This window comes from Melozone crissalis, unplaced genomic scaffold (assembly GCF_028551555.1).
Source record: "Melozone crissalis strain CALT ecotype California unplaced genomic scaffold, PUWL_Pcris_2 ptg000108l_1, whole genome shotgun sequence".
Classification (NCBI taxonomy): Eukaryota; Metazoa; Chordata; class Aves; order Passeriformes; family Passerellidae; genus Melozone; species Melozone crissalis.
This window is the reverse complement of record NW_026535885.1, coordinates 1,068,049-1,093,910: the sequence shown is the minus strand read 5'-3', so window position 1 is coordinate 1,093,910 and position 25,862 is coordinate 1,068,049. Positions and strand designations below refer to the sequence as shown.

The window sequence follows — 25,862 nt, the reverse complement described above, 5'->3', positions numbered from 1 at the left end:
TGTCCCCTCACGGCGGCCACGCCCCCTCAGCGCGGCCACGCCCACTCAACGCTGCCCAGCATTGTCCCCTCAGGGAGGCCACGCCCCCTCAGCGGTGCCCCCTCACTCATTGTCCCGCCCCCTCGCGAGGCCCCGCCCATCGCCGGCGGGCTCCAGGCGCGGCGCGGGGCGGTTCTCAGTCGCGCTCAGGGCGGGTGAGGGGAGCGGAGCGGCGTCGCCGTCCCGGCTGTGGCAGCGGCGGGCGAGGCGGGGCAGGGGCTGCAGCAGCAAGAGCAATGGCGCTGTCCGTGCCGGTCAACGGGCTGAAGGAAAGCGACAAGGAGCCCGTCATCGAGCTCTTCGTCAAGGTACGGCCGAGGAGAGGCAGCGGAGGAGAGGAGAGGGGAGGGGAGCTGGGGCGGGGGAGTCTCGTCCCGTCTGAGCGCCGAGCGCGCGCGCGCCGCGACCGTTGGGCGCTCCCCCCCTCCCCTTCCTCCCTCCGCTTTCCCGCCCGGGGGGCTCCGGGTCCCCTCACGGCTCCCTCGGGCCCTTCCGTGCGCACCCCGCTCCCCGCAGACCCCACTCCTCAACCGGGCACGGCGAGGGGAGCCCCTCGGAGCGACCCCCCGAACACCCCGCGGGCGCGGGGGGCTCCGCTCGGGGCGGCTCCCGGCGCGGTGCGGGCACAAAAGCGGAGCCGAGGGCGTGTGCCCGGCGCCGGGAGGGAGTGCGGGAGCCGCGGTGAGTCAGAGTGGGCGATAGCGCCGGCGGACCGCAAGAAAAGTCACTTTTCTGGGGGAGAAAAGTGCGGCCCGGATGCGTTTTGCTGGAAGATTCTCCGGCCGGAGCAAAGGGTGCCGCGGGTGCGGGGCAGCAGCGCTGGCGCAAGGGAAGAACCGAGCGCCACAATGGATCGCCCTCGCTCGGCATTGTGTGCCCGGCCAAGCGCAGGAAGGCGGCAAAAAAGCAGCAAAAACACGAGTTACTGCTCGCTCCCCTCCCCAAAAGTCTACTTTTTATGACGGGAAGTGAATATGTAAAGTAACACCAGGTTTTTATCCAAACTAGAAGAATGAGCATGTGTTGTACTGCCCTTATCTGGCGAAGATACCATATGGTATCTCCACATGTTTTGCATTCATTTATTGCTGTATGATGCAATATTTTGCATCCTCCGGGGCTCTGGTGATGCAGCATCTTACTTTTACTTCATATCAGAAGTAACACCAATTACTCCGTGCAATCTTCTCTTTCTGTGCTTAAGCGTCCTTTAATGAAAGCTTCTACAGGAAAGTATTTACATTCTTCAGATGAAGTTTCTTCCAATTGCAGAGAGAAAATTGGACGTCTCTTCATCTAGGAGCTTTGGAATTGCTTAGTATAAAAGCAACAATGACAAACATGAAAATTTCCAGCTGTTTGGAAATAAGTTATTAAATATCGATTTTATTTCTTAAATGATACTCTCTAAAGGTGTTGAATTTTTCCCCTTTTCATACTTCCTAATAGTAGTATCAAGAGGCACTAATGGGACCCCAGGGACAGCATTGCAGTGGAGGATTCCAGACCTGATTTTGGTCGGAATATTTAGACTCTTAGTATAGAGGTTAGAACTTACAATTGCAGCAATTAAGTTACAGATTACTTTGAATTATTTATAGCAGTGTATCTTTAACATAATGTGCCAGTTTATCTTCATCTGTCCTAAAGTTCATCAGCTGATTTTTCTTATTTTTAAAAAAATTCGAGCAGTGATTGATGGCAGAATGATTTGGGGGCAGAGGGAAATCAGCTTTGTGGGTGTGTTTAAAGAGAATATTTCATGCATGAGGAGTGGCATGGAAGAAGCTGTAAAAATAGTTTTGAGAGAGATGTGTTCATTCTGATTAAATCAGAATTGGACCAATAAACCTGTGAGATGATATGAAAGGGAGAAATCGGAATTTTTCTGTCCTTTTTTGTTGAAATTTCTTTTTTGGCATGGGTTTAAGAAGGCTAAATTTTGGGTTATCAGTGAGGATTTTTTTCCCTCAAAGAAACCTTTTCCCATTGTTATGGATGACTGCTGCACGCTGAGCACTGTCTGCCCTAAGGGTAAAGTTCAGATTAAAATAAGAGGTTATTGCTGCCTGCCTTCACAATCTTCAGGTAAAGATTATTTCCTATAAAATCCTTCAGGTAAGGGACAACCCCCAGCCTAGCAGGCAGAACCAAAACAGTTGTTTCACCTGGGTATTGCTGCCTTTCCCACACTTTATTGAAGCTGTTGAGGATTATCAGGACAGCTTTTTTGTAAGGCAAATAAAATCTTGTTTTCTGACTCATTTAGATGCTCACTTCAGAAATTGCTAGCAGAATATGTTTATTGAAGACAGCCAAGAGTGTCTATCTAAAGGAGCACTAAATTTGGATTTTAGTAATTATTTTTTCCTCTGGGAATGGAACGCTCACTTGCAGTTTTTCCACGTGGTTGTGGGTGCAATCTAGAAAAAAAAAAAAAAACTGACTTTACTGAGAGTTTCTCCATGCAGATAATCACTTTTCAAGCAATATCTGGGATTTACCTGTGCCCTGTTAGCCAGGGAAGCTCCTCAGGCAGAGGTAGAGGAAAAAGTTCTGGCCCAAGCTCAGCCCAACCCCGGCCCAGGGGCGGTGACTGCATGACCTGAGCACAAAGGATTGTAACAGCCAGACCCGAGATGAAACAAAGGTAGGGATTAAAGCTTGAGAAACAAACCTGTGAAGCCGGAGAAAGGGTCTGGCTCTGCGCCCAACCTGTGGGGTTTGAGCCTTATTAAATTGTGATCAGTAACAAAATAGGATGGGCAGGGCGCTGGAGGAGCACACACAGGCTGGGCTCGGTTGGGAATGACTGTCACAGTGTTGTCACCAGCACATTGATACGAGTTTGCCCACCAGACAATGTATCAGTCTGCTGTAATTGTATTTCCATAGTCTGAGAACCCCCGGCAGGATTAGGGCACTTCGGTAAGAAACTCTGTTGTACTGGTTATTCCGTTTCTTGGTGTCACCATGAAAACTTCCAGAATTTATTTCATTCTGCAGCCGGTGGGCTGCCTGTGGTCTCTTTTAAATCAAGTGTAAATATTTTCTGAGTCTTTTCTCTTGAGAGCTGATTAGGACAAAAGCAGTGATGTATCTGATTTCATTTCGTTTCCTTGCCTGTGCCATGTTTTATTAACGAGGGAGGCTTCCATTGTCTAGCAGGAATATTTTTATGTGCCCTAGTGGCATTTCAGAGCAGTGAAGGCTGCATTGTGAATGTGCTCAGAGAAACTTGAGCTCAGGGATTGGAGTGCAGCTCAGACAGGTCACTTGGAATAATAGCTGTGCTTTCGTTGGTGGTGTGTGGAATTTTATTGTAAATAAAAAACGTGGTGAGGTGAATTGGTCAAATAGGCCCAGTCACCTGTGGAAATCACAGAACAGTTACAAAACTGCCTGTGCAGTTGCTGTCAGGGAGTGTGTGAGGATGGAGCTGCTGAGAGCTCAGCCCTGGGCGTTCTGGAGGGCACTCAGTGATTGCATCCTCTGCTGTACCGAGGAGGAGACACAGAGGGTCAACAAGTTCAGTGTTAAAGGAAACAAACACCAGGCTCCACTAGTGAGGAATTCAGAGCTGTGTGACTCTGCTGGCATGGCATGGGTGGGAGGAAGGTTTCCCCTCTCCACTGGTAACGTGTGTGTACTTGTAATTAATGAGACCTTGGATTTCTGGCAGCTCTCAAGTGAGGTGGCATTGCGAAATGGGGCACCTGTGTTGAAAATCAGATAGAGTCTGCTGTCTGTTTACCCTTGGGTTGCCTGTCAGTACAAAAGAAAAAGCTGTGATTTCACATTTAATAAATACCACACTCTGAAGCATTCCCAGTGACTGTAGCAGAAGCTTGTCTCTGTTTTTGTGTATCTGAAGCAAACAGAGATTGGCAGGTGAACTGTTTGTGTTCTGGGCTCGGGGTCTGTTTTGTTCAGTGCAATGTTGGGGCTGGGGCTGAGGCAGGAAGGGATGTGAGCATCTCCAGAGGATGGATTTGTGTGCATTCAGGTCTGCCTTTGTCTCACCCTGTGCTCATTCCCTTATGTAAGCTCTGCTGTGGCACTCTGCAGCCCTGCAGCTCTGTACATTGGTTTATTACAAACCATCCCTGAGCTTCTTTGCCATCAGTTTTTATTATTTTTTCACCCACAAAGTAGCTGTGTGATTTAGAGGCACATCAGTACAAGGAAATAACAGGACTGGAAAAATGCAGTGCTGCTTCTCAGAGATAGTCTTGGCTGGGCTATTGCTTGATAATCTTATTAGATAAGTCTCCTCCTTATGCACCAGATCATCCTTGGAGGGTTTGATGTAACCTCAGCAGCTGAGAACCTCCTCAGCCTGTCTTTGATATGTGTTTGGTACAGACAGCAAAATGTCATGTGAGGGTTATTTCTTGGGAGTGTTGTAAAGGGGCCCTTTGTAAACTGAGGTGTAACCATTGAGTTATATCCTGTGCTCAGTGGGTATAAATCAGGCCTTTTCCTGCTCTGGCCAGCAAATTCCTTTAAATTCTGCCTGGGGAAGTCCTCACAGCCAGAAACATCCTCAGCTTTTTCATCTGGGTCTGGTTGGTGATGCAGGAACTGGTGCTCTTAGTACAGAGGTGGCCTCAAGTGTAAATGTTAAATTTTTTTGCAAATCATTGGTAAGTAAGCTTAAAACCTCCTGGCAATAATTTCCAGAGAGTTAACTCATTTCCAGATGAGTTAGCTTTCCTTTAGTCAGGAATTGCTTCTGAGTAATGGTTGTATTCCCTGGCATCCCTTCTCCCTTCCCAATGATTAACATCAGACAGCTCTGATTGTCAGGAGAGCTTCTGTTTGACTTTGCAGCTGAAATGTGTCTTAACATTCAAGCATTTTCCTCTTTTCCCCTCTAAAATCTGTGTGAATTCCCAGATTTCAGCTGTGGGCTGGGCTCTGTGGTGGTGCCTGTGAGTCACTCCCTCCGTGGGACACGTGCCATGGACACATTCCTGCAGCACAGATCCTGCTACAAAAGACAAGTCTGTCCTCAGCTTTCCCAGCTGGGAATTCTCAGGGTGTGCATCCAGGGCTTGAAGTGGAAGGAGAAGCCTGTGTGTCAGAGCAAATCTTGTGGGGCAAACTTTGGGGCCTGGAGGCTGCTGAAAGTCGGGCATGGAGGAACACTGAGGATCCAGGGCTTGTCCTGATGTGTGCAGTGATGAGTTCACCCACAGGGAAGGGCCCTGTGAACACCAGCATTCCCATGAAAATGAGTAAAGAGACTGAGATCCTCTTTAAAGAGAGTTTTGTGTGGCCATAAAAATACTTGCTTGTTGAGAAATAATGAGATATGAGAAATCCTTACATCAGTTTAGGGAGTGGGTGGGGGGCCCTGCTAGGCTGGCAGTGGGCAGCCCTGGGACAGGATTAGCCCACGAGAATTGGTGATCATCCCCTCCCAGCCTGGAGTGACTCATTGCATGTCTGCTCCTTGCATGGCGATCCTGACCTCATCCTGGCCATGGAAACAGTTCTTTATTCAAGGAGCAAGCCTGTCCTGGAGTGGGGAGAGCAGAGAAGTGGCTGCTTCTCTGGATGTGGATTTTTGAAGGCTGAGCTGTCCCTTCCAGGAATCTGCATTTGGAAGGATCTAATTGGGGAATTCTTTGAACTCCAAGCTAAACAGTAACTGTGTACTCTGGGAAGCGACTGTTGGACTCTAAAGTTTGATTTTTTTAAAGTGTTCATTAGCTCAAAGGGACAAGAAAAAAAAAAAAAAAAGCCCTGGACTGTTATTTTCTCACCAGTGTGTGCTCAGATTGTGTTTAAATGAAACATTTCTTGTGATGTGACAAACACAAGGCCTGCAAGCTTTTGTAACAGTGCCTGCACCAATCCCAGCTCCTGGCCAGGCTGGGCATAGCACTTAAAAATCCACAAGAACGACTTTTAAGGCTGGATAACTGTACTTGGCAGTAATTGGATTTGTTGCCTTGTTTTGGTAGATGTTCTCTTTTCTCAGTGAACTGAGCAGTGCAGTTCTGTAAAGCCTGAACTGGAGAAAACAAGGTGGTTTTTGTCTGCCAGGGGAGGCTCTTGGTTTGTCTAAGACAACAAAATTTAATTAAGGTGGTGGTTGGTTGCAAATTGATGGTTCATGGAAAAAATAGTTTACATTTGTACTTGTTATCCATCTAATTTGATTTTTATCTTCAAAGTTCTTGGTAAATAAGCTGTAACAAACAGCTTATTGTCCTAATCAGGTTTGGGCTTTTTTTTTCCTGCAGGTTCTTCAGTGAAATAATATAGTTTTAGTCTTAAAATAGATGCTAGGTGCTCCCTTGTGGTATTAAGAGTTTGTGCATATTTGAACAGTAAAAACACCCAAACCCAAAATTGTTATGTTGTCTTCACAGAAGTTTCAATAGAGGTTTGACTTCAGGAGCTTTAAATCCTTTATTTAGAATATTTTTCCCTAAAAAAATATATAACAGTTATTTTTTTAAAACTTGCTTTGAGTAGTTTGGGGTTTTTAATTCAAGTCAGATACATTTGAGGCACAATCTGGATTTTTAGGGTGTTTGCTTCTGCTGAAGTGAAAAACATAAGCTAAAGTGCTGTTAATGACAAACATCTTTGTGTGGGAATTCTCTGAGAGTTCAGACTTATTCCTTGTATTGTTGGCCAGACAAAGGGCAAGGAAAGGAAATGACTGAGTTCTCCCCACTGAATCTCCATATTAGGTATAAACTAAATATGGGAGTGCAATCCAGGAGTGAAGTCATATCTGTATATTTTCCTGGGAAGAGCTGATGGGATCAGCCAGTGCTACTGGGCCAGCCTCAGAGCTTTTTGGCTCTCTTGGAGCTTTTCTATTTTGGCTCAGTCCTGTGGAGAGCTGCTTTTCTGAAATAAAGGAAATAGCTTTTTAACGTGATTTTATCTAAAAATAAAATCAAAGCAAGCCTGAGGAGGTTTTTGGGCCTTTCAGGGTGTGCATGAGGTGAGACACAGTGTTCTGGAGCTCAGGGAGATCAGGACACAGATCCCAGAGGAGAAGCTTGGGTGCCACCTCCCAGGGGAGGGGGATTCAGTCAGGGAGGTGCCCTTTGGTTGGGGATTGGCCTCCCCCAGTCCCTTCACTCTGAAACAGAAACTCCAGCCCCACTTTTGGTCTCTGATAAGGTTTTTCCTGCCCAGAGCTCCGGAATGTGGGGCTGCCAGGGGAATGGGTTCAGGACTCAGTGGGTTTTGAGAGGCTGCTGAGAATTTGGGCAGTTTGTTCTCACTGCCCCTCCTTTGTGGGCTCTGCTGCTCCCCCCGGGCTGGGGCAGTGCTTCAGCTGCACATCCTGTGTTCTGCCAGGCTTTAAACCCCAGCTGGTGCCTTTTGGGCTGGGATTCTGACATTGAACTCCTCTGGGGTTTGCTGGGCTCAGCCCAAGTCAGCTGGGCTGGGATGACCTGCAGGAGGAGGATGAGGAGGAGCAGCCCAGGGTGAGGCTGGAGCAGCTCTGGGTTGTTCTCTCTGCCCATCTCTCTCTGGATGAGGTTATAAATATCACAAACACAGCTCTGTCTTTTTCCTGTCCCACGGAAGTGAGGCACAGCCAGAGGTTTATTTGAAGAACTCTGAAACGCCACAGATTTGACTGGGTTCTTCTGAGCCCCAGTGACAGCATTTGCTGTTCTTTCCTCTCGCTTTGGTGCTCCATGATTTGGTGGGGGAGGTTTGCAAATGGGTCTCTTGGGCTCTAGCCAAGGCACACACTGTACTTGAGCAAATTTAATAAGTCCAGGGAGAGAGAATTACTGTCATGAACAATTCCTGCTCTAGGTTTGTGTGCTGGAGACCCAAAGGCAACTTTCAGGCAGTGTAAAAGAAACCCTCAGTGCTGCAGAGTGAATTGTCTGCTACAAGTTTCCTAGCAGAAAATTGCAAGATTGTGTCGAGATGTTGCCCAGCACATTGGAGTCAGTGTGGCCCTGCTGACCCTGTGGGGTTTGTTCAACACCAGCTCTGTGTTCCAGGTATTGCCACAGCAGAGATGCCAGGCCTGTGCCATTAGGGAATAATTGGATTTTCCTGTGCCAGGCCAGGAAGTGTCCTGAGTCTGTCCACAATAAAGGCAGAATTTTGTGTTCCTGTCATTAAGCTCATTTCTTCACTGAAGAAAATGGTGATTTGTATTTAAAGCAGGTTTGGGACTCTCCATCTGATTCTTCCAGAGGATGAGCATGGAATAATTCCTGCTCTCCAAAGGACTAGAAGCACTTAATTAAATTCTGCTGAATTGTGAATTTACTTCCCTACACCACGAGGATCCCACAGCATCCTCCAAAAGCTTTTCAGTGAGAATTGGGCAGTGATGAGCAGGAGCTGCAGCAAAGTGTGCAGGACCAGTCTGCTAATGGTTTTCCTCAGAGCAGCATCACAGGGCTAAAAACAGCATCATCCTAAAATGGTCACTGGCCTTTCTAGTGTGTGACACAGAGGGGACTTATCAGCAAGGTAATGACTGAAGGGGCAGCTTGGATGGGCTGGCAAACATTCCTTTCCCTGCTGAAAGAGCCAGATCTCAAGTAAACACAGGCACTCAAGTTAATTATCTTGAAGTATTTTTTTGAGTTTAAAGGAATTTCAGCTGAAGTGGAACTTGGGCTGGTTACAAATGGTGATAGGGGTCAGGAGAGGCAGTGGTAACTCAGGTTGGTTTTGCCCTGGGTGTGTTAATGTCAGTCAACATATAGCAAATGTACACTAATTATCTCAGGCTAATTATCTTAGGGAATTCCAGGTGTCAGCACTGACCTGATGCTTTTTGGTTTCCATTTCCCATGTTTTTCTCAAAGGAATGGCTATTTAAAGTAGCAGTGGTGGCCTAAGTTTGTCAGTAGAGCTAAATTTGGGCAGGGTGTGGTGGCTGTGACTTGAGAGTTTACCTTCACACAGCGTTACCAAATTAAGAATTCACTTTCAAAAGGCACTTCTGATGCCCTGAACCCTCTGCAGGATGTGCTGTTGGTTTTTCTCCCTGATTGCCACCTTTCCTGGTTTTGTTCATGGTGGCAGGGAAGTTCTTTGGGCTGTCAGCCGCGTTTGTGTGCCAGCCCTGTGTTGAAATGTTCTGTTCATGTGTGCTCTGCCTGGTGGCACAAGGAAAAGCTTTGCCCTGGAGGTCGTGGCCCCTGTCCTGGAGAGGCAGAGGTGACAGCAGGAAGTGTCCCTGTCCCTCAGCCCTCAGATTAAAGCTGGCTGGACCGGATTTAGTCAGGGCTGGACTCTGCCTTGCTCCCTGACCTGTTCCTCCCCTAAAAACAAACCAACTCCCTTCTCAAACTGCAGGTCTGGGAGGTGGCAAGGAGTGCAACCCTACTGCAGATAAGCTTTTCCAGCCCTGCCCTGTCACTTGTTTTGCTCTTTGAATAAGAAGAGAACATCAGTATTCATCAATAATTGAGCCACCGGGGGCATTTAAGGTCTGCTTTGCTTTGCAGAGTGGGTGTGAGCACAGAGCATCCCTGGGGTTCATCAATCCCTGGGGGCTCCTCCATCATCCCTGGGGTTCATCAGTCCCTGAGGTTCCTCCATCAATCCCTGAGGTTCCTCCATCAATCCCTGAGGTTCCTCCATCCCTGAGGTTCCTCCATCCCTGGGGTTCATCAATCCCTTGGGGTTCATAAATCCCTGGGGCTCCTCCATCCCTGCCCCAGCCCAGGGAGCAGTTGCAGTAATGGGTCTGTGGGGAGCATTTGTTACATCGATTGCTGTCACTCCTTCCATGGCTGCAATTCTTCACCTCTTATCAGGAGCTCCCTCAGTCAGCAGCACAATTGTGCCTGTTCAGCTTGGCAAGGTAAAGGTGCAGGGATTTGGGCTGAGGCAGCCAGATCCTTTCCATGTGTGGAACATCAAACCCCTCCTTCCTGTATCCTCTGTTCCTTTATCTCAGGCCTCGGAACTGCTGCAGGTTTTTCACTTGAATGGCTTTGTTAGCTCACCTTAAACCATTTCCTCTCAAAACAGTAATCCTTAAAGGATTATTATTAATTACTCACTTTTGGAATGAGCTTACTGCTCATTAAGCAGGCAAAATTGATTGTTATCTGCTGGTTTGAGGCAATGGCTCTGCATCATGCTGGGTTGCTCATGCAGTTTTCTCAGCAGGTTTGGTTTTCATTGTTAGAACTCAAGACATATTTCAAGATGACTGAGTTCAGAATTTGAACATACCCTTTCTTTCATTTTCTTTTCCCCCCCAATCTGTTTATTGCCTGGAACATTATTCTTCTAGACTTTGCAGAGTGCAGCTTCCCCACTTGGGGTAGTGGGGATTTTCTTGGTGCTGCAGTCCTTGTCTCTGGTGGAAAGTATTCTGTGAGATGCTTCTAAAATATCTTTATCCCTCTTCATCCAAACTTCTCTCACCACTTCTGGTAAAGATGTCACATGTGGGAGGAATTCCCTTGAGAGTTTTGGGTAAATGAAGAAATGGTCTCCTGGTGTTCTGCCCTTTCCTTTATTCTATTTTTGCAGGCAGAGACTGAGCTGTGTTCCATTGTTCATCAGAAGCACTTTGACTTTATTTTTCTGCAGTTATTTGATCTGCTTTGGGAAACTTGTAGTGGACTCCTTTTAGCTGATTAATATTTGAAACAGTTTTGCAGAAATCTTTGGGACCCAGGATTTCTAGAATTCTCAGATCTGTGCTGTATTAGAAGGGTTCTGTGCCCTTTAATGTTTCTTTGCTTGTCTGGCTTTTTGTTGGTCTTGCAATAAACTTCAGCACTCCCTTGCTGAGGTAAGTCCACTCAGCTTCTCGTGTCAGGAGTCAGGTTAATTTTTATGCAGCTGTAAAGACAAACATTTCACAATTTAAATGGATTTTTTTCCTCCCCTTAGCTTGTTCAGCCACTCAAACAGATGTTTGGTCACTTGTACTCTCTGGGGTTTTGTTTTTTTGGACAGTCTCATTTGAATGAAATCACTCCTCAGGGAAGAGAAAGGGAGGAGGTGGCTCCCAAGCTAAGCCCACTCCTGCAGACACTGGGATAAGCAGATTTTGGGGTTTTTCCCTTTCCCAAGGGCTGCACTCCTGCATGGGCTGAGCTGCTGGGCTCTGGAGTTGCCAGGAATTCCAGTGTGGCTGTGACAAACCAGGTTGGCTCCTCAATGGGCAGCTGATTCTGTTACTGCCCTGGAACTCTCCATTCTTGTTTGAACTTCCTTTCTTATTTAATGTTTCTTTAAAAATAGCTTTATTTGTTTTCATAGAGCACTGTAGAGCAGCGTTCTGGAGGGCGTGGGCCCTGCTCTCCCTGTGCCACGTCTTACAATTAACAAAGTCTTTTTTGCCACCTTCTCAGAGGTTTTCTGAATTCAATTCAGTTTGTAGAGGGTAACACAAAGTGAGAAATTCCATGTTCCTTGCTGTGTGAGAGGTGTGGCACTTTTCCTCTCTCTGGTCCTAATCCCTGCAATTGATAACCTGAAATTCAGTGAAATTAGATATATGGTGAGGTTTTTGAATACATATCCTTCAGTGTGCAATGGTAGAATTGGAAATTAGCCCTAATTGCAGGCAGTTTGGCATTAGTAACATTACCAATACTACTGGTAATAAAGATTTTTAGACTGATTTTAAAAAGAATTTGAAATAAAACCTCAAACCTTCTTGGTATAGAATGACTATAACCTTGTTAAATAACAAATAACCTATGCTGAGGTTAGTGCAGAGAAGTCAACATTGAATATTTGCTTTACTCTGATGGTGATGAGGACTAACCACTGAAGATATCCTGGAATTTTATGGCCTGAATTCAAAGACAAGGCAATGACAAGCACAATTATTCTGTGATTAACCCCTGCATGTCAAATCATGTCAGATTTCAGAGTATTCTTGTAATATGTGAAGTTTAAAGTTTACTGCCAGCACAGCTCTGTTCTGGCAGAGAAAACCAGAGTCAGGAGTGGCTCCTGCAGGAGCAGCCAGCACAGTGGGGAGCTCTGAGGAGAATCCATGGACTGAGGGGACCCAGAGCTGAGGAGAATCCATGGATTGAGGGGAACCAGAGCTGAGGAGAATCCATGGATTGAGAGAAACCAGAGCTGAGGAGAATCCATGGATTGAGGGGAACCAGAGCTGAGGAGAATCCATGGATTGAGGGGAACCAGAGCTGAGGAGAATCCATGGATTGAGGGGAACCAGAGCTGAGGAGAATCCATGGATTGAGGAGAATTCAGAGCTGAGGAGAATCCATGGATTGAGGGGACCCAGAGCTGAGGAGAATCCATGGATTGAGGGGACCCAGAGCTGAGGAGAATCCATGGATTGAGGGGAACCAGAGCTGAGGAGGATCCATGGACTGAGGGGAACCAGAGCTGAGGAGAATCCATGGATTGAGAGAAACCAGAGCTGAGGAGAATCCATGGATTGAGGGGAACCAGAGCTGAGGAGAATCCATGGATTGAGGGGAACCAGAGCTGAGGAGAATCCATGGATTGAGGAGAATTCAGAGCTGAGGAGAATCCATGGATTGAGAGAAACCAGAGCTGAGGAGAATCCATGGATTGAGGGGACCCAGAGCTGAGGAGAATCCATGGATTGAGGGGAACCAGAGCTGAGGAGAATCCATGGACTGAGGGAACCCAGAGCTGAGGAGGATCCATTGATTGAGGGGAGCCAGAGCTGAGGAGGATCCATGGACTGAGGGGAGCCAGAGCTGAGGAGAATCCATGGGTTGAGGAGACCCAGAGCTGCTCCTGAGGAGAGGCTGGAGCATCAAACACCAAAGGGGCCTCTCAGGCAACAGTTACAGAGCAGAATTCCTTGGCTCCAGAGCTCTGGAGCCAGAGTTTCTTGGCATTCTGAGTGCATTCCTTCTCCAGTGTGTGCTCAGAATAACTTGGGACTTTTTGGAGCAGAAGTGGGACAAACGTTTGCAGACAGAACAGTCTGGACTCCCTTTGGGCTGCTGGGCTCTGGGAGTGCATCAGGGTTTGTTCATGGCTCTAACTGGGCTCCAATCCCCTCCTCTCACTCAAATAATCCAAAAATCCTGCCCTGAACTAAAGCAGATGCTGCTGTTGGTTGTTCATTTGGAATGTTGCACTTGTGTTGGGAGGGAAGGGAAGTTTCAGGATAAGTAAATGCATTTGACCTTTTTTGGTCACTTTGATTTTGGCTTAGGAGCATGGACCTCAATGAAAGCCACAGGTCAGCCTGAAACTTTAAACAATTTTTGTGCAGTTCTATGATTTTAAAGTAGCTTTGGTTTGGATTGCAGTGGGCCAGGTAAAGTTTAATGGGGTGGGGATTTCAGCCTGTGCTGTTACTGCAGTGTAACTCAGGCTTTGTGTGAAGTTTGAGGGCTCAGATCAGTTCTGAGTCAAAGAATTATTTCTGCTTCAAAGCATGAATTACCCTGGGCAGTACAAAATATGTATTTTCCTTAGATGGGATGCAGTGTTGTGTTTTCAGTCCCTTTTTTCCAAAGGTAGATCAGACCTGACAGGTGGCAGCAGAAAAAGCAGATGAATATAAATCTATAATTTACCTGTAGGAAATGTCAGCTCCAGTGTAAACATGGGAGGGGGAATTGCTGAAATCCAGCCTGCTGTGTGCAGGGACAGTGAAGGGTTAAATATGAACATTATCCTTTTTCTAGATGCTTCTAGAATTCAGCCTTCTGAGCAGACACGTGGCTGAGTTTAGACAATCCATTAACAATAATCTGCTGCAAGTTTGACCCTACTATCCAAAGATAAAGCTGGCAATTTGTAATTTATGGCAGAATAACAACTTCCTTTCTCTGTCAAGTCTTCATTAATGACTCTAATAAAGGTTTGAAGAAAACTGATTTTGTATCTACAGCCAGGGCTTTGGGAGCTCTGACAGGAGGGACATGTCAGGAATGAATCCATTGGCTGTAGGAACAGTAATTAATTTAAAAATCCTCAACAGCTGCTAAAGAAACTCAGCTTTATCTGCAAAGGCCCCATGACTTTACAAAACCCAAACAGCTTTCTGAATTTAAGACAGCTTCTCTGAAAACTTTCTCTTTTCCTGGCCTTTGAAAATCCTGCTGTTACTCTTCTTAACTTTCAAAGTCTTTCTGAATTCCCCTCACTGTGATGATGAAAGAATTGGCCAGGCTTTGAGAATTGCATGGATGAAAATCACCCTTGGAAGGACTCTAATAATAACAATAATAAGCAAAATCCATTGAAACTCATCTGATATAAAGTACATGTCAGGATAATCTGACATATTTGGCTGCTTTAAGCACTGAACCAGTTCTCAGAGGATTGAATTTTATAACAAAGGTTTCCAGTGCCTCATTCTAGCCCAGAAAAAACTAAAATTTTCCAACTCAGCAATGCATCTTTCATTGTCAGAGCGATGATGAGATGGGTGCTATCACTGGCAGCTCACTGCTGCTTTCTAATGGGCCTTTGTGGTGCTGGGACAAAGACTGGTTGATAAATTGCCTATAAAAAGTGGCTTTGGGATATTATTTAATTGTCAGTGAAGTCTCTATGTACTCACAGTTATGTCTTTGCTCACAACACCTGCAGTACAATCAATTCTCAGTTCCTGGAGCCCTGCACAGGGAGAGATAGAGGCACTGAGCTGGGAAATGACTCCAATGAATTGGAGAAGAAAGGAAAAGAATAATAACGAGCAGAGAGCAGCAGTGCCATTGGGAAGCTGCCCTCAGAAGGTGTGGCTGCTCAGAGAGGATGCTCAGCTGCCAAGGGCACTGCAGCCCTGGCACTGGCACAGATAACTGAAATATTGCTCTGTGCAGCCCTGGCCCTGGCACAGATAACTGAAATATTGCTCTGTACATTTTCTGAGCAGCTGGGGGACGTGACAAGTAAAAACTTGACAGATGTGGCAATTTCATTGTACTGAGTGTGTGTTTAACTCCAGCTGTTCCAGAGGCTGGGAGAGGAGCAGAGCCATCCCTGCCCTCATTAATTAATGCTCTGTTCTGTCTGCAGGCTGGCAGTGATGGTGAGAGCATAGGAAACTGCCCCTTCTCCCAGAGGCTCTTCATGATCCTGTGGCTGAAGGGAGTCGTGTTCAGTGTCACAACAGTGGACCTGAAGAGGTAAGAAATACTTTAATTATTGGGCCAGCAAGAGCTCAGCACCCTTGGTGGAACAAAGCTTTGGCCAGAGCTTCTGTGGCTCATGGGATGGTTCTGTGAAATTAAAATCTGTCCTAATAATTAACTGGATGTAAATGGTGCATTCATTATGGTTTAACCAAAAATAATGGTAAGTTCTCTTGAATTTGTTCAGTGGTTCTCTTCTGTAAAACTCACACAAAGCCTTTTGTAACTGAATATTGACTCTTCCTTTCCTGACTTCACATCAAGATGCCCTCAGTGAGGACAGATGGATATTTTTAGTCATGCACCCTCTGATCAAACTCCAGTGATGGATAATTGTCACAAACAATGTGCAGCCTCCCCCTTTTCTTAATGTTTTTAAGATAATTTTGGTTATTGTGCAATAATAATGAAAATACCTGCCCATGAGGTAAATCCAAGTGAAATGGGCAGGAATAAAATGCAGAATATTCTGCCTTTGTTCAGTGTCAGCCAGATAAGCCATGGTGCTGTCACCTAAACTGCAGCTGCTCCTCTATAAATGAGTACCTTGGTGGCTAAATCCAGTGAGAATGAATCCAGGAGCCTCCATTTCCTCAGGCTGGGCATTCTGTTTTATGAAAGTGCTAAATTCAGCAGGGGCCTTGTGTTTGCTTTGGGTGTGAAGTCATGTTTTCCCAGCACTGATGGAAAACTCTGCTGGTCACAGCTCTGCAGAGGGGAGGCTGCCAGTGCCTCCAAACCTGAATTTCAGGAATAAAGCCAACAGAAACACAGTGTTCTGCACTGAATCCAGCTTAGAAGGGAGAAATCACCCTGCTGGGCTCAAGCTCTGGGGATTTTCTGGAGGGAGGTGACTTGTTTGGGTTTTAAAATCACTGAAGTTGCTGCTGCAGTGCTGGCAAGGAGTGTGAAAGGCTTCCCTGTGTGGTGAGGGGCAGAAAGCAGCTTTTGTCAGCCCTGGGTGCATTTGGAGCTGCTCAAAGAGCTTTTCTGGCCAGTGTGGGATTTCCCTGCAGATGCTGCTGCTGCCAGCCCCATAAACCAAATGTGTCACATCTTCCACCAGCCCTGCTGTGGTTTGTGCAAGCTCAGGGGCAGAGCTGCTGCTTGTGGGCTCTTGGTAATTTGGGATTTCCTTTTCCTTTAGTGATGGGGTTGTTTAACCTATTGCAGTTCCTGGGGTGGGCAGAGATATTTTAGGTTTGAAAGGCTTTTTACTGCTGAACCAGCTTAGATATCATTAAAATGCCAAATATTCCTGATGAATTGGCTTTATTTTGTGTCCCCTTGGCAACTTGGACTTAATTGGGTGGGGGAATGAGATATAAGACTAACTTTTAGCCTATAAATTGGTTGCAGATGTTTAAAGTTGACCTTCCTTACACAAGGAAAGCTTTCTTTCAGGATTTTTTTTCCTGTTGGGGAAAGGGAAACACAAAATAAGTGCAAAATTAAAGCTCTGCAGGGGAATAGGTCAAATAAACCACCTTTGTGTTGTGCACTGAAGGGGTTCTCTGGGAAAGGACACAAAGGACCACTGCAGCTAATTCAGGGTGGAATAGATATTGATACAAACTTAATTCCTTTTAGACTTTATTTAGATGTCCTTAAATACAACTTTAACACTGGACTGATCAATAGCCAGTGGCAGAGCAGTGCAGCTTGCAGGACATCCCATCCAGCTGTGTGCTGGACAGGAAATGTTTGATATCACAGGGGACTGTTTCCCCTTGTTATCACTGCCAGAATGATAATGGATGTTTGGTGGTGCCTTCATATTGCCACAAGAAACTGCTTTTGTGAGCACTTTATTCAAGCCAGTTATCTCCTCTGCTCTTGTTGAGTTTGTGTCTAACAGGAACAGAGCAGAGCAGGAATTGTTTAAAAAACCTGAATTTATTTTGTTGGCCAAAACCAGAAAAAAGGAAAAAAGGCTTTGCTTGCCACTGCCTCATAACATCAGTGCTGCACAGCAGCAAGGCCAGCTCTGTTTGTGAGCATGAAAAGGTCATGGTTGGGTACAAAAGTTCACAAATAAGGGACTTGGGACACAGGAAAATCTGAGCCTGCTTCTCCTGCCTGTGTGCTTTCCCTGCAGAGCTGCCCTGAGCTAACAAAGGCACATTCTGCACTGCTCAGCTCTGCCCTCCACACACAAAATGTGCACACAGGCAAGGGAGGAGGGCAGTCCCACCCTCTGCAAGGAGTCAGGCATTTCTTCCCTCTCTTTGGGCACACAGAGGCTCCATTCTTCCCTTCTGGGCAGCAGCATTGCAGTGCCCAGGGCTCTGCCTTGTTCTGGGGGCCTGAGCAGAGCTGCCCTGCACAAACCATTTGTTGGGCTTGGAGCAGCACTCAGGGCCAGTTTGCCTTCAGCTGAGGGCTGAAATCCTGATTGGAGCATCTTCATTTGGAGTTTTTGCAGTTCCTCTGGCAGGCAAAGCTTTAATTATATGAAATATTCAAATTAAATATTGAAGACCACCCAGAGGTGAATGCAACTTCAGCAGAGTGAAATACTGCTGAGAACTGGGGTTTTAATGCTGACTGACTTTTCCCCATGTTACTCTTCAGCTCCTCATTGCAGTATTTGTGTAATTTATAAATGCGTTACATTTGGGGGCTGGAATTTGTCTGCTCTACAATAAATAATTTGCATGCTAATTGCTACGCTGGTTTGTGGCAAAGCCATGAGGTGTTTACACCTTAACTCTGAGGGCCAGATAATGAATGTGGCCCTGCCTCCAAAACCCCTGGTAAACTTTGGGGTAGGCACAAACCGTGTTGGAATTATTTGGAGTGGTTACAGAAGGGGTTTTTGTTTGGGTTTGGTTTGTTTTTTTAAGCTCTCCAGCTTTATCTCAGAAGGAAAACATCACTGTTACAGTAATTGCCTTCTTGTTTGACTGTTGAGGGAATTTGTACTCTGAGCCTTTTCAGGCTGTTCCTGTGAGCTCCAAGGGCTGTGCTAGAGCAGGGCTTGGTTTGGATCTCCTGGAGCAGCAAACTGAAGTCAAACCCTGAGCTGGGCTGTGGGATCTTCATTCTGCGTTCTTTTGAAAGATCCAGATGGATAAAGTGCTCTGAGATGCACTCTGCTTCTTTGGAAAACTCTTTTGGGCAGTTCTTTGGAATAATCTGTTTCTGAGCTAAAGCTTGCCTTTGATAGTATTCCTGCAGATCCTGTGCTCTTGGCCCTGTTTGTTTTTCAAATAACATTCCTTTTGAGGAATTTTATCTGGCCAACATGGGGAGCTGGAAGGGAGCCACGATGACTTCCTGTAATTGTTGGGAGTTACAAAGCTGTATTTAAATGAAGTGTTAAGCTACTTAAAGCATTACCCAATGACGACTTTAAATCCTAAAAGTGAGGGAGAGGTGGCAACTCTTAGTAAGAAATAACTTCTCAGAAGCTTAAAAATTGAAAAGAGTTAAATTCTTGTATTCATAAGATCTCGCAGGGTAAAGTATGAAAATCACTTTTCTCCTTCAGTGTTACAAGTAAGCACACCTTGGCTCTAGAAAAGGGGCAGCAGTGGGCAGGACATGAAATTCTGGCAGGGGTTCTAAATTTTGTAAGAAATGGAAAAGAAGGTAGAGTTGTAAACTGAGCCCAGCTGCTCTCATCCCTGCAGGGCTGGGGCTGTGCATGGCACCAGTTCAGTTTCCCTGTCTGGGGCTGTCAGGAGCATTTCCTGAAGTGCAGTTTCCAGTAAATCCAGTTCCTGCAGGCCTGCAGCTGGCTCAGGAACGTGGCCAGGCTGGACAGGGCTCAGGCCCAGCTCAGGGTTGTGCTCCAGTCTGGATTTGCTCAAACAGGACCAAGGGGCAGCTTTGCCTTGGCACAGCTCTCAGCTGGGCCAGCAGGAGGTGGTGGCCAGGCTGCCTGAGGGAAATGTTAGTTAGAAATAGAGCTAGAAATGGCTATTGCAGCTTTTTGCTGTTTCTCTCATGTATAATCCCAATGTGGGATTCCTCTCCCAGGTGTGCTGCTCTTGTTTGTAAATACCTTTTTTCACTGGGGGAAACTGAAACATAATTTAACCACAATGTTCAAGCATCTGTCAGCCTGCCTGGAACCAACCTCCCTGGGCATGTAGTAAATGCTTTATTCACTGGGTTGGGGCAGAGCTGCTGCTTTCCAGAGCAGCTCTGTGTGAGGGGGCAGGATTAGCACAGATTATGCTATATATAAACTGCTCTGCAGGGCTGGGGAAGGAGGGAGAGGGTGAGGTGTGTGTATAGGTATCCCTCTTCTAGTCAGCATTGGGTTGAGTTGAGAATAAACACAGCCAGAGGTAGGAGGAGATTGTTTTTAACTGTTTCAAATGAATTATTAGCAAGTGTATTCAAAATGTTTAGTTGTAAACTCACTTTTTAGAAAGAAAACTGGTGGTGTCTATTTAAAACTGAGGGTGTGGAAACCTCAGCAGTGCTTTTGTGGTCGTAGCAATGAAATGTTGTCCCCTGCTTACTGTTCATGGGTTTGCATCTCCCCAGGAAACCAGCAGACCTTCAGAATCTGGCTCCAGGCACTCACCCCCCCTTCATCACATACAATGGGGAAGTGAGAACAGATGTGAACAAGATTGAAGAGTTCCTGGAAGATGTTCTGGCCCCACCCAAGTAAGTGTTAAACTGATGGTTTGTCACCTCAGGCACAGCTCTCACAGGGGATTTCTGCCCTAAGAAACTGAAGACATGGAATAGTTCTTGCATGTCATACCTCCCTCCCATCAGCTCCCTCATCTTTAGATCAAAAGCTGTTTCCTCTGTAAGATTATTTAAAAATTATCCTTTGTGTACCCCAGCCATCCTTTCTGCACTTTCAAACTCTCCCTTTTGGTGGCAGGCACATTTGTGTCCAAATAATGCAAATGAAGAGGAGTCTGCTGTACAAAACTTACTCCTAAACTGTAGTGAGAATTTGTTTTCATGTGCTCAAACTATCTCCAGACTCTTGGCTTTGTACTCTTCAGCTGGCAGGCAGATCCAGACACTGCCTTTAACAGACTGGACTGTTTTGTCTTTTCAGCATGGCAAAACTTCATGTTTTTGTTAAGAGATGTGTAGTCCAGAACTCTCTGATGCTAATTGAAGTGGAAAACCCAGTATTTTGCTGACACATGAGTGATGTGCTCCCTTGGCAGCACTGACTGAGGCAGCTCTGGTGCCCTGGGCTCCTCAGACTCTGCTTGTACCAAATTCAGAAAGCAGCAATGTGCTTTTTCCCTCTGGAAAAGGTTTAAAAACCTCCGTGTGTGATGCTACACTTCAGGAGCCAGGCTGGAAAAGGATGAATCAGTACCAAAGTGCCATTTTGTGCTAATTAATAGATAATGAACACCATTCTGCTAAATGTGCTGTAGATCTGCTCCTTGCTGCTTTTCAGGTACCTGAAACTCTCACCAAAGCACCCAGAATCCAACACTGCTGGAATGGATATATTTGCCAAATTTTCTGCTTTTATCAAGAACTCTAGACCAGAAGCTAATGAAGGTGGGTCACTGGGGGACAGTGCACTCCTGATTCACTGTTTGTGTTTTTCAGAGCAGCTTTGAGGGAAGTATCTCCCTGACAGATTTAGCTGCATGTTGGTGGGCACTTGAGAGTCTCATGAACTAAAATCTTATTTAAATTTAATGTTAGAGATTTCAACATTTGAAAGAGAACTTCAGTTCAATCAGAATTTCAGTGGGGTGTGCATGGTTTGTAAATATTCCTGGCACTGGGTCTTCTCTGTGCAGCAGCCACTCAAAACTCTTGAATGAAGGATAAATGTTTCAACATCCGGAAGCAAATTTCAGGCAAAGTTTGTGTCATGCCTCAATGGTCGAATTTCTGTGCATCTGCTGCTCTTATTTCACCTCTCCAGGACTCAGGGCTCCCATTCAGAGTTCTGAGCTAAGCTTAGTTTGTGACACTTCCATTAAAGGATTAAAACCTTTCTGAGTGAGGGAAAACAGGAGATTTCACATGAGGGTTCAATAAGTGGTAAAGAACTCACAGCTGGACCTTTAAGTAATTCAGTGCAAATCAGTTTTGTCCTCAAAGTGTACTTAGAGGGAAAACCAAACTCAGGGAATCAGGGTTCCTTTCTGCTGCATTTCAAAGGGAGAGAGCAAAATATTTGTAAACAGTTGGGAAATAACCGGGGATTTTCTGGGGTGTGCTGCCCTCTGCTGCTGCATTCCATAAACCTTCTGCTCCATTCCCAATCCTGCTGTGCTCCTGCAGCAGCCTGGGCGCTCTGGGTTGGTCAGGGCAGTTTGCTGAGCATGTGACATTAAACAGATTATGTTTAAATGTATATAAACCCCAGCATAGCTTAATTCTAATCAGTTTAAGCCAGTTAGGCACAGTCTTAAGAAACTGACATAAGCCACTTTTAAAACCAAAAATAAACCCTTGTGGGCAGTCTTACAGTATTTTAAATTAGTGCAAACTCCCGTGTTAGCCAGCTTTTAAATAACCTGCATTTGTGGGATATTTAAAGAGATTCTGGTCCAGTTGCAGTGTTCTGGTGAGCACAGAGGCACAAAAACCCCCAAGGGTTACAAATCCTTGAGTGTAGCACAGGGATGTGGGGTTTGTATGTCAGATCTGGTAGCAGCCTCAGTTTAATATTTGTTTTGAATGGTCCCTTCCTGTGCAGCCTTAGAACGTGGCCTGTTGAAAACCCTGCAGAAGCTGGATGAGTACCTGAACTCCCCCCTGCCTGACGAGATCGATGAGAACAGCCTGGAGGATGTCACAGTGTCCACACGCAAATTCCTGGATGGCAACGAGATGACCTTGGCCGACTGCAACCTGCTGCCCAAACTGCACATTGTCAAGGTCAGACCTGCGGGGGCTGCAGGGGAAAATGCAGCAGAAAATATCTGTGCTTTGTGTCATTCCTGTGCTCAGCTCATTGCAGCTGTCTGTAAGCTCGGCTGCACTGATAGCACCTGAGTATGTGCAAGGTTTGGGTCACTCAGGGGGCTCTGAGCAGTGGAGATCAGGGCAGGTGTGGATTTGGGCAGCAGAGAGCCAAACCCCATTCCCTGCACTGCCCTCGTGGTCCCAGGGAGCTGCAGAGCTCACAAAGGAGGAGGAGGGTGAGGATCAGGTGAGCAGGTAATGGCTGAGGGGGGCTGCTCACTTCTGTAGAGGAAACTGCTCAGAACAAAGTAAATGACACAAATAAAGGGATTGGATAAATAACCAAGTTGGAATGTAAGCAGCAGCCTGGGACAGCCACAGGAGTGCAGATGGGCCCACAGCAGTGTGGTTTGGTTCCTCCCCTGCCTGCAGTGCTCCGTGTCAGTTCTGTACTGCAGATGGAGCCACAGGCTCAGGTTCTGCCTGCCTGCAGAAGAATTTCCCTGGATGAGGAGAGCCCCAAGGGGAGAGAGGCAGGAACAGCCAGGGCATCTCTCAGGAACAGCCTCTGGAAACTGCAGGAGTGTCCAGGTTGGGGGGATAACTTCACAAGAGAGTGGCCAGGGCTGGAAAAGGGTTTAAGGTGAAGGATGTAAATTCATAACGTAATTCTGTCCTTCCAGGTGGTGGCCAAAAAATACCGCAACTTTGAGATTCCCAAGGAGATGACAGGGATCTGGAGATACCTGACAAATGCTTACAGCAGGGATGAGTTCACCAACACCTGTCCTGGAGACAAGGAGATTGAAATAGCTTACAGTGATGTAGCCAAGAGACTCACCAAGTAACCAGCACCTGCAGAGGATCAGGTTATATCCCATAACAATGCTTCTAACAGACTGCTCTTTTCATATCAATAGCAATTGGTTTTTGCATGAACTCGCAGTTACTCCAAGCCACGTGGATAGACCAGGTACAGTAATTACCTAAAGTTTGCAGACTTTAATTACAGGCTTGTTTTTCCTGACCTCCTCTCACAGCCTCTGAGCATGGTGGATGCAGTCGTGTTCCTGTTGCACTGGGGTGACTCTGGATTCTTCATTCTGAAGGGTTGGCTCGCCCCTGCTGCTTCTCTCTGTAAACATTTGGTCCATGATTTGTCCAGGAATTGGTTTAGGATCCTGTCTCACTGTATGGTACAAGGAATATTTATGTATTTTGGAATTTATTGCTTTTCCAGAAGATCTGTACACACCTGTCATACCTGTGACACGTTGAACTGTACCTGCTTGTCTATCCTATTTACATAGAGAAGGGAACTTAGTATCCAAAAGAGCCATTTGCAAAATATTTGGCAATGTTTTGTTGGTTTGTTTTGTTGTATTTTTATAAAATCTCTTGGATTTGAAGTCACGGTGATGGTTGAGAACGGACTCAATGTGAACCTTGGATTTGAGTGACCTCAGCATCAGGGAAGTTTGAATCCAGGCCTGAGAGCTGGGGCAGGAAGATCAAAGCTCAGAGTTGATTTTTTTGTGTCTTCAAGAGCTTGAGGAGATTTAAACACCTGCATTTGTATGAATTTTGAGTTGCAGCAAACAAATAATTGTCAGGATTTTCCATCAGGAAACAGCAGATTTGGAAGCTGCCCTCTGTTCACCTTAAGAATTGCAAGTGGCTTTCTTTTTGGTAGTTAAGAGCCTTTTTGTTTTGTATAGGTATTTTTGGTGATTTTTACTTAAAAATCTGTTCTGTCATAGCCGAAATCCATGGCAACTGTAGTGTCCTAACTCTGGGTGGGGAATAGCAGTGCAATGATTAGTGATGCAAAATGGACTGAGAGCCATGAAATGGGAACTTTTTAATGCCCTTTCTTCCCTGAAGAAAGCTAAAGTGACCTTTAAAAAGAACATTTGCCTTAAATGATAGTAGGGTGGTTTTTTCCTGAATGGAAATTGGGAATTTTGTAAAGAAATGGTGGTGGAATCCAGTCCTTTCCATGGAATTTATCCCAATTGTTTCTGTGCACCTGCACTGCAGTTTTGCATATTCATAATCATTGCACTACTATACTTAAATCTTTTTACAGCAACACTGAGGAATAGCACTACAATTTTTTTAAAAGCAATTTTCAAATGTTTCTAAACCAGGGAATAGTTTTCTTGTTTAAAATTAATGGTTTTGATGCACGAAATAAACTGCTAGGTTATTTTTAAAAGACCATCATAAACAACTCCAAAGAATGCTAGACTTATATGCCTATTTTTTTGTAAAGATACTTTTATATTTAACTGATTTTAGAAGCTGGAAAGTGCTATTCCTGCTAGGTTGTTCTTGGAATATTTAACATTCTGCAATAACGTGGAAATGCTGACACAAACACTTTTATACACTAATTGTTTTCTTTTTTTTTTTTTTTTTTTTTTGGTAAAGCACTGGCTTTCTGAAAACCAGGCTGACTTTTCTAAGCATCCTGCTTTTGCTACTTTATGTACCCATGGAGTTAGTTGGACATAGAAGAGGTAGAGAAGCAGATCCGTATTTGTATCCCTGGCTTGTGGTGCCTTGCCTTGCCTTCCTAGAGCTACAACTCCAATATAAAGGCACTTAGCAATCCTGTCACATCTCTTTCAAAGGCAACTCTCTTAGATACACCTAAACCCTGTTGTGATTTGTTTCAGGAATGTTTAGGCACAGAGGGACATCCTGGGGAGTGACCTGGTTAGGAGAACCTTGGCTGTAGCCCTTGATGAATTACTGTGTTCTGATGTCACGTTCCCCTCCTCAATAATAAAGTTCCTCAGCCATAAGAATCCTCTGTAGGACTTCAGTCTCTGCCACAATGTGACATCTAGAAAAAGGAATTACTTTTTTATTTAGATAACAGCATTTTTAATGACACATAGGGTGAAAAAACCCCAAACCCTACCCTCCTTGGTTTGGTGCTCTTGGCCACCACAGAGTTCACAAAGCTGTAGAAAGTGACTGTGGGCATATCTTTGAAAGGAGAGCTAAAAACTTCACAAAAGCAGATCAGGATGGCCCTTGGAAGTTGTAGTGATGGGGTTGTGGGGTCAGGCTGTGCTCCCTTCCCCAGGGAATTGTCCCTGGAGTGCAGAGAGCAGGGCACCCACAGCCAGGAGCTGCTGCAAGCAACCATCACCTCCTTAAACACCAGCTCAGACCCCTTCAAACCCCTCAGAGGTTTAACTGTGTCCGAGAGCTTGCAAACAGAGTTCCAGCTCTGGCTGTGACCAGCGGGTTCCTGATCTCACCCAGAGCAGGAATCCCTCGGAGCTGGAATCCCAGCGAGCTCCAGCCTGGCACGGGACCTGTCCTGGGTGTCCCTCAGGCTCCCTGCCGCAGTTGTGTTGTGGCAGGAGCTGCCCAGCCCCTCCTGGCTGGGGAGGGAGCAGCGATCTGGAGCAGAGGAGCAGCTCCAGCTCCGTAGGTGATCCCTGCAGAGCAGGGGAACGGCGGCGTCTGCTGTGGGCACAGCGCTTTCATCTGGCCCCGATCACCAGCTCCACACTAATTAAAGAAGCCCTTTCATAACTATGTAAATTCCTGACTTCTGTCAACTTGTTTACAATCTGATCTTTAAATGCATTTTTAATTTCATCAAACAGCAATTAATCTACCCCCTGTTTAAATTTAAAATGCTGCTTCTAGCCCCTTCTCCAATTTAAAAACAGCAGTTACCCTTTCAAGTAGGCATTCCAGTTTGCAAGTTGGTTGCATGTATTAGCATGCTGAGTAACTCACTTTATTCTCAAGCTGAAATATGCTTAAATTCGCATTAAAACAGGTGACTTGTGTATTTCCTGAACACGAGGGGAAAATCCATCACCTGCACCCTGTTTTTGTGTG

General features: G+C 45.8%; 1 protein-coding gene across 1 annotated transcript; it reads left to right on the top strand.

Annotated features, from left to right (window-relative positions):
* Positions 1 to 252: 252 nt before the first annotated feature.
* On the top strand, positions 253 to 25,185 carry CLIC4 (chloride intracellular channel 4). Its single transcript, XM_054292300.1, has 6 exons — positions 253 to 347; positions 15,013 to 15,122; positions 19,629 to 19,754; positions 20,521 to 20,627; positions 21,784 to 21,965; positions 22,676 to 25,185. Exons 1-6 carry the CDS (start codon positions 276 to 278, stop codon positions 22,838 to 22,840), a joined length of 762 nt encoding a protein of 253 aa, XP_054148275.1. The 5' UTR covers positions 253 to 275; the 3' UTR covers positions 22,841 to 25,185.
* The last annotated feature ends 677 nt before the right edge of the window (positions 25,186 to 25,862 follow it).

Bases quoted from the DNA above. Each gene is read 5' to 3' on its own strand.
- CLIC4 (XM_054292300.1), top strand. From the start codon at position 276: ATGGCGCTGTCCGTGCCGGTCAACGGGCTGAAGGAAAGCGACAAGGAG. The intron at 348-15,012 runs GTACGGCCGAGG...TTCTGTCTGCAG, and splicing joins TCATCGAGCTCTTCGTCAAG to GCTGGCAGTGATGGTGAGAG. The intron at 20,628-21,783 runs GTGGGTCACTGG...CTTCCTGTGCAG, and splicing joins TAGACCAGAAGCTAATGAAG to CCTTAGAACGTGGCCTGTTG.